The sequence below is a fragment of the Chenopodium quinoa genome, unplaced genomic scaffold, assembly GCF_001683475.1.
Source record: "Chenopodium quinoa cultivar QQ74 unplaced genomic scaffold, ASM168347v1, whole genome shotgun sequence".
Classification (NCBI taxonomy): domain Eukaryota; kingdom Viridiplantae; phylum Streptophyta; class Magnoliopsida; order Caryophyllales; family Amaranthaceae; genus Chenopodium; species Chenopodium quinoa.
Genome location: NW_018742418.1, coordinates 9,454,694 through 9,468,888, shown reverse-complemented (window position 1 = coordinate 9,468,888; position 14,195 = coordinate 9,454,694). Strand labels below are relative to the sequence as shown.

Here is a 14,195-nt window from a genome sequence, read left to right as displayed (position 1 = left end):
AATGTGATTTCCAAGCTTTGAATTTCAATCGCCCACTTTATCATCCGGCCGGACGACTCCATGGTTGTTAAGGGACGTTTGATTGGTTGATCAGTGTATACCACGACCGAGTGTGCCAAGAAGTAAGGTTTTAGCTTCTTGACTTCCATGTAGAGGGCCAGGCCAAAATTTTCAACCATGGGGTACCTTAGCTCAGCGTTTTTCAATACATGGCTGATGAAGTAAACAGAGATTTGACAGCCGTCCCTTTCAGCAAGGAGAACGGCACTGACCGCATGATCAGAGACGACCAAATACATGTACAACACTTCCTTGGCCAGAGGGCTGACAAGCCTTGGCAAAGAGAACAAATGTTCTTTTAACTTTTGGAAGGCCGCCTCTGCATCCGGACCCCATTCGAACATAGCCTTCTTTTTTATTGCTTGGAAGATATAGAGGCATTTATCGCCTGACTGGCTGAGGAATCTCCCCAATGCCGCCAGACAACCCGTCAATTTCTGAACTTCTTTTACAGTGCGGGGCGACTGCATGCCTATAACCGCCTGTATTTTTTCAGGATTTGCCTCTATCCCTCTTTGGTTAATCAAAAATCCGAGGAACTTCCCAGACTCAGCACCAAAGACACATTTTTTAGGATTTAGCATGACATGGTGCCGCCTGAGTGTGGTGAATGTTTCTCGGAGGTCTGCTAGGTGGTCCGTCTGAAGTTTGGATTTGACTATCATATCGTCGATATACGCTTCCACATTCCTTCCAATTTGATTGAAGAAGACAAAATTAATCATTCTCTGGAAGGTAGCAGGCGCATTCTTCAGACCAAACGGCATCACCGTATAACAAAATAGCCCCTGATCAGTGACAAAAGCTGTCTTTTCCTGATCCTTCTTCCATAGGGGTATTTGGTGGAAGCCTGAGTAGGCTTCCATAAAACTCATCTAGGCATGACCGGATGTAGAGTTGACCAGGCTATCAATCTTTGGGTGAGGATAGCTATCTTTTGGACATGCCTTGTTCAGGTCCGTGTAGTCCACACACATGCGCCAAGTTCCATTTGGCTTCTTTACTAGAACAACGTTGGCAACCCAGTCAGGGAAGTAGCATTGCCGAATGAACTTAGCTTCCAAAAGCTTTTTAACCTCGGCGGCGGCCGCCTGGCTTCTTTCCTCGCCATGGTTCCTTTTCTTTTGCCTTACCGGCTTCTTTTTAGGATCCACAGCGAGTTTATGTACGGCAAGATCCGGGATGATGCCTAGCATCTCGTCCACTTCAAAGGCGAATATGTCTTTGAAGTCTTATAACAGTCGGTGCAAGTCTGCACCAAGCTCAGCAAAAGCAGTCGTCCCAACCTTAACGATACGGTCAGGACGAGAATCATCTAGGACGATGTCCATGTGTTCACCAGCCGGCTGGGGACGAAGTTCATCCGGCCTTTGACCGGGCAGTGACTGCTATTTGTCTTTTTTCTCGGCCACCAGTTGGCTAACCTTTCTCTTTTTGCCGGCAGTTGTTGCAGCAGGCGCAGCTTCTTCACAGGGGCCGGCGACCGCAGTGGTCTTGACATCAGAGAGATAGCACTCCCTGGCCATTTTTTGGTCTCCCCGTAGGGAGCTGATTTTTCCATCATCCCTCTCAAACTTAAGAAGCATAAGAGATGGAATGATCACAACCTTAGATTGATTAAGGGTAGGGCGCCCCAAAATCATGTTATAGGCCGTCAGTTCTTCAACAACTAAGAACCGGACCACCATGTGGCGTCCCTTTCCCTTCTAGCCCAGGCGGACGGGTAGGTCTACCGGACCTACCGGATGTACTACACCACTCCCAAATCCCACTAAGGGATGAGAGACCTGGTGCATACTTTCAGATTTGTACCTGAGCTTGGTCAGGCACTTGAGACTAATGAGATCAGAAGAACTCCCAGTATCAATAAGAATGCGGCCGACTTTTTGGTTGGCCACTTTGCATTCGATAACCACGGGGTCATCATGTGGTCTTTTGACCCATCCTCGGTCCTCTTCAGTAATTATGACTTCGGGGAAGGGGTCCTTGGACGACTGTCCCTCGTCTACTGAATTAATATCGAGGCCCCGGATGTAGTCCTTGTTACCCCGAATGGTCGGGCCGCCTCCTGCAAAACCGCGTGCTATTGTATAGATCGGGGTTTCATCCGTATCCGAACTGTTAGCAGAGCTGGACTTCTTCTTAGGGGGCTGACCAGCGTTTTATGTAGGGTAACCTTGGACCTCAGAACATAAGACTTTAATACCCCCTTATCGGCCAAGCGATCCAACAAACGCTTGAGACTATATCATTCATTGGTATCATGACCGATATCCTCATGAAAGTGGCAATATTTATTCTTGTGCCGATTTTTTGCAGAACCTTTCATAGGAGTCGGCTTATCAATGGAGACCCGGTCCTTTATCTCCATGAGGATGGAGTAGCAGTCCTTATTATATTCGTACTTTGGGGAGTACGTCTTCCCTTCTTTCTGTTTCTTCTGGGATGGTTGTTCAGAAGTCTCAACCACCCAGACTTGCTTTCTTTTCTTTCCTTCTGTTTTAGCCGGCTACTGAGGCCGACTCTCTTTCTTGTCGAACCTCTTTGAGTCCGACTGATTTCCGACATTGCAGAGCTCGGTCGCCTATATATAGGCGTCCGCCTCCATCAATGCCTCTTGGAGGGTAGCAACCCTCTTTCTGACGAGGTCGAACTTGAAGGCCGAACCACTGCTGGGCGACACCCTTCAATGTGGCCGGGAAGCATTTACACCAAGTGGCGTCGTCCAACCCTTGTAGATACATAAGGTTGATATAAGCCATTAGGTGGTCCTCAGGATTGGTGGTACCGTCATAGGTGCCTACCAATACATTTTTTACCTTGCCCGACTATGCGGACTAAGGAAAGCCGTAGGCTATTCCCCAAGTCTTTGCAGCCGAACCTGCCAGTCTAGAGGCTGGACTATAGGTGCCGCCTGTCCCCCAAAAAGGGTAGGCTGCACGTAAAACTTTCGATACGGCCCGTATGGCTGTTGAGGCACATACGGGGCCGCCTGGTACATTTGAGGAGTAGACTGGGCGGACATGCCGCCTGTCTGACCCCCCTGGGGTAGATTAAAATACCTCATTGAGGTATTCTGAAAACTATCATTAAAGTTTTCCGTGGAGGCCGACTCTGATAGTTGCATATTCTTCTTTTGCTGGATTATCATCCGAGCATCGGAATTTGTTTTCTTGGAACCATCCAGCTGAATATGTCGGATGGCTTTTCTGTTTCCTGTCGCAGGAAATTTTAAGTCCGACCAAGATTGTCGAGGGCTTTGGCCCTACCCTTGGCTTAGGGTAAGGAGTGGGCTCTCGGTCCTTGACTGGCTTGCTTCTCCCGGAATGAGAGGTCTTCTTGGCCGACTGTTCCTTGGTAGAAACAGCCATCCGCTCAGCAATGAGATCCTTGATCTCCCCTTTGAAACTTGCCATGAGATTCATGAGCTCGTTCCTGGTGATAGGGGTGGATCCCTCGGCCTCCTGGGAAACAGTCGGTGGACCGGCTGTTTCACTGGGCCTTGCCTGGCTGACGGTCCATTCCTTCCTTTCGGTGGGGCGGACGCGCCGAGTCCTTAGGGTCCCGTCAGGTGCCGTGTGAGTGACGACTTCATAGTCGTCATCTGTGTCCTGGTCTGAGGTGACCTGGACGTCGGCCATGGGCCGCTTTTCACTTAGACTCGGTACAGGTTCTTGTGAAGCCATCTCAAATGTACTCTCCCCACAGACGGCGCCAAATGTTTCGGGGTTTTTTTGATGTCCTGCGGGAGAGTTACAAATCCAAGACTGACCTCTGGACACCTATACCTGCAAAATAACGGAGACTCCTGTTGGTGGGAGCTCCGCCTCCAACGATCAAGTTAGAACATGTATGAGGAGTTTAAGTGCGGAAAGTAAAGTCTCTCTTGGGGTCCAAGAGAGGATCTGCAATGTGAATTGCTCAGTTTTGGGGTGTCAAGTGACTGACTAGTTCTCTGCTTTGAGAGTAAGAGTAGGTGTGAGAGTCAATCAGGGTTGATCTAAAGCTCTCTGAATGTGTTTAGATATTTATGAATAGATATTTCCTTGGTGGGAAACACCTTATTTATAGTCTAGAAGACTGTGCCCAATACTAGGTTTCTGGAAAACCTAGGCCTGATTGGGCTTCCCTGGGAAACTGGGCCGCTGTAGACTGCTTTTCCTGACAGGCCTTTCTGCCTGCCACGTGTCGTGGCCTGATAGGTCCTCTTTGGACCTATCACGAGGTGACACGTGGCGGACTCTGATTGGTCCACGTGGAGGCCACATGGCAGCGCATGATTGGTCCACGTGGCGGGGAAAAATCCCCTAATCATTTTCCCCTCACCGATTTAGGGTGGGTTCAATCCTTTTAAGTTGGATTTGTACCATTATCCCCGAATATCCAGTTATGGTTCCGGACCACTATGGAGTTAGCGATCTCTGTGATCGTGAATGGGGTGTAACCTTCACCTTCACACCCGTGAACGGTTTACAAGTTTTTAAAACTTGTTGGCGACTCTTTTATCTCTAGCTTTCTTTCCTTTGGACGCCAACATGCTTAAATGCATGATCACAGTGGGGCTTAAAGTTGATGTTTGAAATATTCCTTACACTTATTAAGTGTCAAATTTGTTTAAACATAGTAACTTTGTTTGTGAATTCTATATTAATAAAATATATCATCGAGTCGAGTTAGAGCTTGCTCAACTCATACTCATTAATATCTCTAATCGAGTCGTATTCGAGTCAAGCTAACTTGAGCTGAATTTTGACTGAGTCAAATTTAAATTACTGGTGAGCTACTCAACTCAATTATCACCCCTAATTGTGTCAAAGCCAAGAGTCTAGATTCGATAAAGGTGGACGAAAATGACACAGGTATGCATTATATAGTTAAATATATTTATAAATAAAGAGACAGGTATGCATTATATATTTATATTAGTACAATACAATATCTACGGATCGCTAAGATGCCGCTAGGTTTCTGTGTGGAATCAATCTCACTGTCTAGAAAATCAGTCCAGTACAGGTATTGATCAATGAGCCTTAGGTTATAATATATTAAGAAAAATATTATTATTATTCACATGAATAATGCTGGTCGGTATATATTGACATCATTCAAAACCCAAAATGATTTAACTAATTCTTCATCTAACAGTACACCTAATTTAATCATGCAAATATGTATCCTGCATAATGTATATTGTATATTTAAGCCAACTTAGGTTAAGATGAAGGGATCATTAATTAGTCATTTACGACATATTTGGATTGAGGGTAATATATTAAGGGGGTAATAAAAGTTAAATTTGAAACAACATAAGTAATTAGAAATGTTGTTGTAGGAGACAATGTGTTTATAAATAAAATAAGATAGTTGTGTCATGAGGAAAAGAGAGATATGGAGGAATTATTATCCTCATAATGAGAGTAATAGTTTCCCATCCTCCCCCTAGTGTAACTATTACCCTCAAAATGAGGGTATTAGTTCCTCTTTCTTCACCTCATACCACACCATCACTACATAATTTTCCTTACAATCACACCATCACTATCTCCTCCTTCCCTATATTCACTTTCATTTTGCTTAATTTGACTTTTATTACCCTAGTAATACATCTCTCTCAATCCAAGCATGCCCTTAGTGTATATTTTGTTCATGTTATATATTCTAAAATATTATTTAGAAAAAAAAAAGTTTGGATAACTTAATACTTTGTATAAGTTCAAGAAAAACTCAATAACATTATATAGAATTGAATGCATGTATCATTTACTAAAAATAATGGGGATTGAAAGAAAATAGTTTTTTATTTCTTTAATATAAAAAAAAAGCTCTTAATTTCTGAAAAATATACTATAAAGTTTTCGGTTTTATTTCAACATAAATGAAGACATAAGTACATATATAGTGCTATACTTTTTATTTATTTTATTATTATTATATGAGCAAAAATAATGAATATTTAATTGAATTTATGAAAAAATTGAAATGATAATGTTTTATTTTACATGTTAGTAATTTAATAAGAAAAAAAATATAAATATGAAGAACTTTTTTTTTTGAATGGTAAATATGAAGAACTTGATGAAGTTCAACATTGTAATATATATATATATATATATATATATATATATGTGTGTGGATTTGCTAGAATGGATTTGCTACTTAAAAATTGTCACGTGTTCCATATAAAGTACAAAGTATATAAGAAAGGAATATTTGTTTTTTAAAAATTAGGAAGTGGGACATGCGTCAAATTTTAAGTAGTTTTCTTATTCTCATTCTAGCAAATTAAAGGACCTTACTGAACCGACAACTCTCACAGGTTAACTCAACCCAGGTCCGCAGGTCAACGCTTGAGAGAAAAGGGGGGGGGGGGAGGTAAGAAATCCCCCTACTCCCAAGCAAATGTAATTGGTGAGGTTCGAACTTGTGACTTCAAAGCCACAAGGTGAGTTCCCCTAGCTATCAACTCCACCAAACTTTGCTTGGTTCTTTTAAGGGTATATATACAACTAGCTAGGATAAAAGGAGTATTTAGTGTAATATACTCCCTTTGTCCCTATTTTTTTGTCCATTTGACTTTTTACGATTTTCAAAACGCGTGTTAAATTGTATAAAACTCAAATTCTATACACGTAAAAATTATAAAAACTTGTTAATAAAACTCCACATGACTATATTATCTCTAATGGATTAACAGAAATTTAAGATCAAAATTGTCATGTCAAATTTTAACCAATATTAACAATGCGTATGCGACAAAAAAAAAGTAAGGGCTTGGGGATTAGGTAGTAAATGCTTCATTCAAAGTCAACACGTGAACAGAATATTGATTGATGGGAAGGAGATTTCTTGAGAAGCCACCCTTTTGATATCGTCATATCTCCATACCAATTATTGTTCAATTACTATTAATGAAAAAAAAGATCATTTATTATGTGGATCCCGTATCGCGTTATTTGCTAATAAAAAAATGGAAGAAATAAACACATGAATTTGGAAACTTCCCTCTATATAAGTAACGAAACTCTAAACACTGAAAACTCAACAGCACTACTTTTCAATCTCTCAAATGCTTCGTTCTCTTTAATTTGTCAAGCTTGAATTGGTAAGAAGAAGTAACAATGTCGTCGATCATGACTATGGATGCGTGGTTAGCCGAGTTGGTAAATACTCTAATCACTATTCCATTATTAATTACATACGACTTCTATTAGTTACTTCGTGTGTTGCTCTTTTGTTTAGCGTTATTTGAAATTTTGTCTTCCTTACTATTATGCGAAATCATTTTTATATCCTCGTAAAAAAATTTAAGTGATATATACAAGGTTGTAACCTTGTATTAGTTTTTTTTTTATTATTTTTTTTTAATTTGGTTAATTTTGTACTCCGTAATGAATGACAATATCATGAGTATATCGATGTAATGAATGTTATACTTTGTATTTAATACTTTGTATATAGTTTCCACTTTTAACTCCTTATCAACTGTTTGTATCATTTTTATTTTAAAATCTTACTCCTACTAAATTACTAAAATAAATATTAATAACACTTATTATTCCGTTATTATACATACATTCTTAATTAATAAGAGTATTATTTTAAAAAATATTTTAAGCAATTATCTAACGTCATAGGTCGTTTATTAGTAAAATTATTGAAAAGATGGCCGAAACCAGCACATTTAATCCTCATTATTTCCCAATGCACCATCATGAAGTGATATGGAGTATTTTTTAATTTTTATAAGATGCATTAAATTTTATTTCAACTGTTTGTGCATTTCAAGGTGAACTCTATCAACTTATAAAATTTAGAGCTAGTATTAAATGTCATAGTAACGATATACGTGCCCTTTGACACTTTTGGCATCATCAACACTGTAATAATATTTCTAAGTTATTCCGTACTTGGCTACTTGGAGTAATATAGCAATGTGTTATGTAAATTGTAATTTGTTGCATTATTTATTTGATGTAGGAAATGGAAATGGATACAATTCCTAGTTTAATCAACCACCCTAGTCACCAAAGTGGTACAATGGAAGCAGCTTTCGACGAACAGCTCGTAGCTACACTTGCCGACGATTTCCCTTATAATCTATATGATACGAGCGAAGCAACCTCTCCTCAAGGAGATTTCGAGTGTAACAATGTCATTGAACAATTTATATCAACTCCTCCTATTTCCGAAACTAGTGAAAACAACACCGATAACAATAACAATAATGACAAAAATGATAGCGATAATATTGTAAGCTCCGATGTTCAAGAGAGCCAACCGTCCAAAACTAAGGAAGAGACGAAGAAGAAGCAAGGAGTGAGTAGGGCTGGTGCAAAGAGGAAACGACAGCCAAGTCAAGTGCAAGATCACATTCTCGCCGAGAGGAAACGTCGTGAATTACTTAGCCAGTTGTTCATTTCGCTCTCTGCGATTGTTCCCGGCCTCAAGAAGGTGCACAAATTCATTTTCCCACCTTATATATTGTGATTTTTAATTAAGGGGTTTTTTTTTTTTTTTTTTTTTTTTTGGTAGAAACGATTTGATTAGTGAAAGTTAATTTCATGGAACACAATAAATATGATCCTAGAGATCTAAACTATTTGTTGTAATAATTTGTATACAGGTAGACAAAACATCGGTCTTAGGAGAGGCAATCAAACATATGAAGGAGCTTCAAGAGAAAGTAAAGGTACTTGAAAGTGTGATAGCAAAGCGTACCATGGAGTCCGTCGTCGCAGTTGTCAAAAAATCAAAATTGATAATCGACAATGGCAGTAGTGATGATAACGTTTCTTCATCGACTGTGGATGACCATTGTGGAAGTGGCAGCAACGATGATGGTGATAGTAGTGGTGATTCACTTCCGGAAGTTGAAGTAAAGATATTGGGGAAGTCCCTTCTCTTAAGAGTGTACTGTGGACAACAAAAGGATATTTTGGTAAAATTATTCGCAGAGATAGACAAGCATCATTTGAGCATTACTAATTTTAGTGTGATACCATTTGAGAATCTAGCCCAAGACATCACCATTGTTGCACAGGTCATGATTCCTCAGCTCCCTTCCACGTCTTAACATCCTTTCATTCAGTTTTTACTTTGAAACTAGTTCTGTTTCATAATGTTCTTAACATACCATTTATTTGCATAACAATTATGAAAAATAAGAGATCGACTGTGTGCAACAAAGTGGCAACTGTAAAAGCAAGAGACCATTAATTATAATTAAAAAGGAATAAAGTAAAAGTGTTAAGAACATTAATTATAAATCAGGCTATAATGGAAAGGTTTTAAAACATTCTGGAACAAAATAAAACAGATAGTGTGAGGAATATTATGAAATGAAACAAGATTATTACTAGTTATTGCACTTACTTCTCTTGAACTTGAGAAAGTGATTTTGTAATACTTTGAAATACAACTAACAAATATTTTCTTACATTTAATTTTGCAGATGGAAAGGGGCTTCAACAAGAATGTAAAAGATTTTGTTAGAACTCTACACAACGCCCTTCATTTAGCTAGCTACCACCGTTTTGATTTTAACGAAAATGAATATTCCTCATAGTTCAGTTTGTACTCGTTCTTTGGATTTTCAATCTAGATTAAAGTTAGGGAATAATTTTTGGTTTTTCTTTCCTTTTATCATATTACCTTTAATGATGAATAATAGGAATCATATGCAGGACCACATGCGACTGCATACAATAAGTTATATTAAACATTTCTATTTTTGGCAAGTCCATATATGTTAAATTATATGACGATAAATTTAAGTAATTGAATCTTTTCATTTCAAAATTTATCAGTTTATTCATGAAAACCAGCCTAGCTATTTGCCGCTGATTCCTGAATACCTCCCTCCATTATTTTCTTCATCCCTTTTTCTATTACTACGTATTGTCTAGCTAAGTATCGAGCTATGTTAAATTACTAGGATTGTGAGTGCATATATATCACAAGCTATGAAGTAGAAATTGAGAAGAGTAATTATATATGAGAATGAGTTCAAAAATCTTAAAATGAGATGAACATTTAATATGAGAAAAATCCTCAACGAGAGGCGAAAATACCCAAGAACAACTAACAACTGAGCAGTGAGTAGTGAGCCCTTAAATTTCAGGTTTGAATATTACGTTTCTCATGTAAAACGTTTTTATAATTTTTATTAATATTCAATTATTTATATTTAGTGTCAAAATATTGCATTAGCAATCAAATTTGACTGTATTAATTTAATTATTGTCGTGTTAATCTTATATTTTCGAAATGTCAAATTCTTATATTTTTTCAAAAAGTTATTTTGTTATTTAGTGTGAAAGTCAAAAAAGAAAGTATTGGGTGCAGACTGCCGCACACAAATTTGATGCGGACGGCTTGGCTAATATATTTAACTTGTTGGCTGAAATATTTCATTTGTTGGCTGATATGGTTTTTGTGTTGGCTAATATATTCTTTTTGTTTGCTGATTTTTTTTTTTTAATTTTTGATAGGTTCCTTTTGTTGACTGATATCAGACATTATTTGGCTTATATGTTTCTTTAGTTGACTGATATATTTATTTTATTGGTTGATGTGTATATTTTAATTGTTGGCTTATATGTTTCATTTTGTTGGCTGATATGTTTATTTTGTTAGCTTATCTGTTGCTTTTGTTTGCTGATTTCATCCTTTTGTTGGCTGATATATTCCTTCTTTTGGCTGATAAGTACCTTTTGTTGGCTAATATACTCCTCTTGTTGGCTGATATGTATCTTTTGTTAACTGATACGTTTTTATTAATGTTTTCAATGCTGACTGATACGAAATATCAATTGGATGATATATTACTTGTATTAGCTGATGTGCAAAGTATATACAAGTACAAAGTGTTTTTATTTCATTCTCTCTCCTCTTTCCCCCTCTTCTTCTCTTTCTTTCTCTCTCCTGTTAGCAGATTCACAATCACGCCACCCCTCACTCCCTCTCCTTCTCCTTCTCCTTCGTTCCTCACTTCCCTTTCCTCCTCAAATCAGTCCGGCCACCGATCCTCGCCACGCCGTTTCGCCGCCGCCGTTCACCGAACCCAAGGCCACCGCACCCACAAACCACCAAACCCAGGCCACCGCACCCACCACTAGCGAATCACACCACCACCAGCGATCTCCACCAGCGAATCGCACCTCCGCAACCACCTCCACCAGCGAATCGCACCTCCCCTACAATCTTGAATCAGAGGACGCTCGCCGTCGCCGGAGAATTTATTCTTCATCTCCTTCGTCGTCGTCCTCGCCTCTAACAAGTATTAATTCTCTCTATTTTTTTTCTTTTTTTAAAATTAGTTTGGTTTTGAGTAATGTGGAATTTGAATTGGATTGAGTTGAATTTGAGTAGATTGAGTTGAGTTGATTGAATGCAGTTCAATTTGATTGAATAGGATTTTGTAGTTGGTGAAATTTGGAAGAATGTGAGTTGCCGCACGAACTATTAGGTGTGGACGTCCGCACCCAATAGTTTGTGAAGTCAAAATTATGCATATATTTTTCGTAAAAAAAATTAAAAATTATGCATATATATATATATATATATATATATATATATATATATATATATATATATATATATATATATATTACTGTAAAACGTGAAAGTATTTTTTGCCTAATTGTCACAGCAAATGGCCTACTTTTTTTAGTTGTCACCCCACGTAGTGTTGAAATTATAAAATAAAGAGATGAGAGAGAGAAAAGAACACTTTTATACATTCAATCCGTTTAATAAAGAGATTACAACTAGCTTTGAATAGAGATTGCAAGTTAACTGAATATAAAACAACAATGCTAAACTTAAGGGCCATATTGCCCATATCCCACGATTCATGCTGGAAAATGTTTGGATGATTCTAAGGGTTGCCAACCCTCCTAGACACAATAGAATAAAATAATAATATATGTGCAATAAATTAGAAAGAGATTAGCGTAATATTATTGTTTCAATGAATGCTTGACCAATGAAAAATCGGTTGGCAACCCTTTGGGTTAGCTGAATCATAATTTACCACTAACAAAATAATTGCTTTATTATAGAAACTAACTAATTAATTATTTGACCACTAACAAGCATGACTATGAATCACTGGAAATTAGAAATCATAATTTGAAGTCCAACAGGTAGCATATGTGCTTACATTAATTAATTGTCAACCCAGGAAGCATATATACTTATATAGTTATATGAGTATAAGATACTCCGTATTATTTAGTCGTAATCAAAATAGCCACAACACATTTACTTTCACGATAATGCCAAACGAGACCATATGTGCTTGAAATCAATTATGTATAACTGTATAAGTCATCTATTCAACTAAATAAACTACGATATACTCTTCGCAATACTTTTTCTATGTACCATAATATTCTTTTATGGAGTATTTATTTAAGTAAGGAAAGAAAATTTATGCAACACTATTAACTTCATAGTACTTAACGAAAATACAAATCTCAGGCACTTTACAATAAGAGCTACATTGGATATATATAAGGCATGTTCGGCAATAGTTTTTGATTAGTTTTTAAGTAGCTTTTAGTGGTTTGACTTATTCAAATCGTTACTTAGTAAAAAATATGAGTGTTTAAAAACGTAGTGGTGGGAGTAGAATTTAGTGGTTAAAGTAGCTTTTGTGAAAAATTAATATTATTAGTTTTTATAAAAAGCTAAGTAGCTGTTGGAATTTTTTTTTCTATATATTTAGAATCTTACAGCTAATAGCTAGTCAACAGCTACTTTACCAAACACTCATACTTAGTTATTTATTTTCACAACTAACAGTTACACATACAACTAACAACTATTATCACATTTAACAGTAGCTACCTCTACGACTACATTTTGCCGGCACGCATAATAAGAAATCTAATAGAGTTACAAATTCAAAAAATATTAATACTTGTAACAGCTTTTTTTTGGTTTTTTTATGAAAGCACTCCTTGTAAGAGCTTCAATCTCCTATTAATTCATTCTTACTAGTTACTAGAATTAGTTAGGAGTTTCCCTTAAAAAGAGGGTCTGCTAATATATTTTCTTCTTAACTAGAGTATATAAAAATCAGCTAAGAAAATAAAATTGTTGATCAACATCTAGAGAATATACTCGTATATACTACTTCCTCTATTCTTTTTTTACTTGACCTGTTTCTTTTATCACGCTTGCTAATACAAAATTTTAATGGTCAATAACTTTAATTCTCCATAAATAGAAATTATAAAAGTTATATATTATAATAGTACTAATTGAGACGAATTCAAAAGATCCCACGTGAATATGTTTTTCCTTACCTATTATTGACAAAAAACGGTCAAAAGAAGTGGTGGTGAATAGTGTAAAGTCAAAACTGGTCAATTAAAAAAAACGGAGTTAGTATTACATAAGTATATAGTAATTTTTTTTTTAGGTAAGGAGAAGAGCCCTACTGGGCCGAAACCTCTCCCAGGTCCAACCTGACCCGGATTAGCGGGCTAGACAATTTGGAAGTAGGGGGAAGGGTAAGGGAATCCCCACCCCAAATTGCCTGTAGTAGGGTTTGATCCCACAATCTTTTGATTATAAGATGACAAACCTTACCACTAGACCAATCTTAGCTTGGTACACAAATATACAGCAGTAGATTGATAGTACTCTAAAGTATAATATAATATATACTCGTATATACTATAACATAAGTTTATTAATTATTATTATTATTATATACACGTGAATATTGCTGGCCGGGACTGAATGTCGCTGAAATGGTTGAATTCTAAAATTTTAGATCAGCTAAACAAGAAGGTGAGTTAGCATTTTATATGAACTTTAATTGATTACGTCAGTTGAATATTTAAGTGAAGGCAAATAATATGGAGTAACTGCTCATATTGGACTCCTAAATAACTTCATTATAGCTTTCTTAAAAGGGAAGGATTAGATTTTGTTTATATACATAAGCTTTAATATAATTTCTTTACCTTTCCCGTCAAAAAAAAAATACATATGGAGTATATCTAAGTTTAATAAAATTAGTGAATTTAAAAAGAAATATAATAGAGAATCATAAAAAATAATTTAAATTTTATAAATTTAATTTATATTTAGCAAAAATAAAGTGAAGAAAATAGAGTCTT

The 14,195-nt window shown here is 36.9% G+C and overlaps 1 protein-coding gene across 1 annotated transcript; it reads left to right on the top strand.

The window, feature by feature from the left end:
* The first annotated feature begins 6,864 nt into the window (after positions 1–6,864).
* Positions 6,865–9,818, top strand: LOC110713381 (transcription factor bHLH18-like). Its single transcript, XM_021891835.1, has 4 exons — positions 6,865–7,220; positions 8,038–8,511; positions 8,684–9,100; positions 9,512–9,818. The coding sequence occupies exons 1-4, from the start codon at positions 7,179–7,181 to the stop codon at positions 9,623–9,625; spliced, it is 1,047 nt and encodes a 348-aa protein (XP_021747527.1). The 5' UTR covers positions 6,865–7,178; the 3' UTR covers positions 9,626–9,818.
* The last annotated feature ends 4,377 nt before the right edge of the window (positions 9,819–14,195 follow it).

Excerpts from the sequence above, each read along its gene's own strand:
- LOC110713381 (XM_021891835.1), top strand. The coding sequence starts at position 7,179 with ATGTCGTCGATCATGACTATGGATGCGTGGTTAGCCGAGTTG. Across the intron at positions 7,221-8,037 it reads ATGCGTGGTTAGCCGAGTTG|GAAATGGAAATGGATACAAT; the intron begins GTAAATACTCTA and ends TATTTGATGTAG. Across the intron at positions 9,101-9,511 it reads ACATCACCATTGTTGCACAG|ATGGAAAGGGGCTTCAACAA; the intron begins GTCATGATTCCT and ends TTAATTTTGCAG.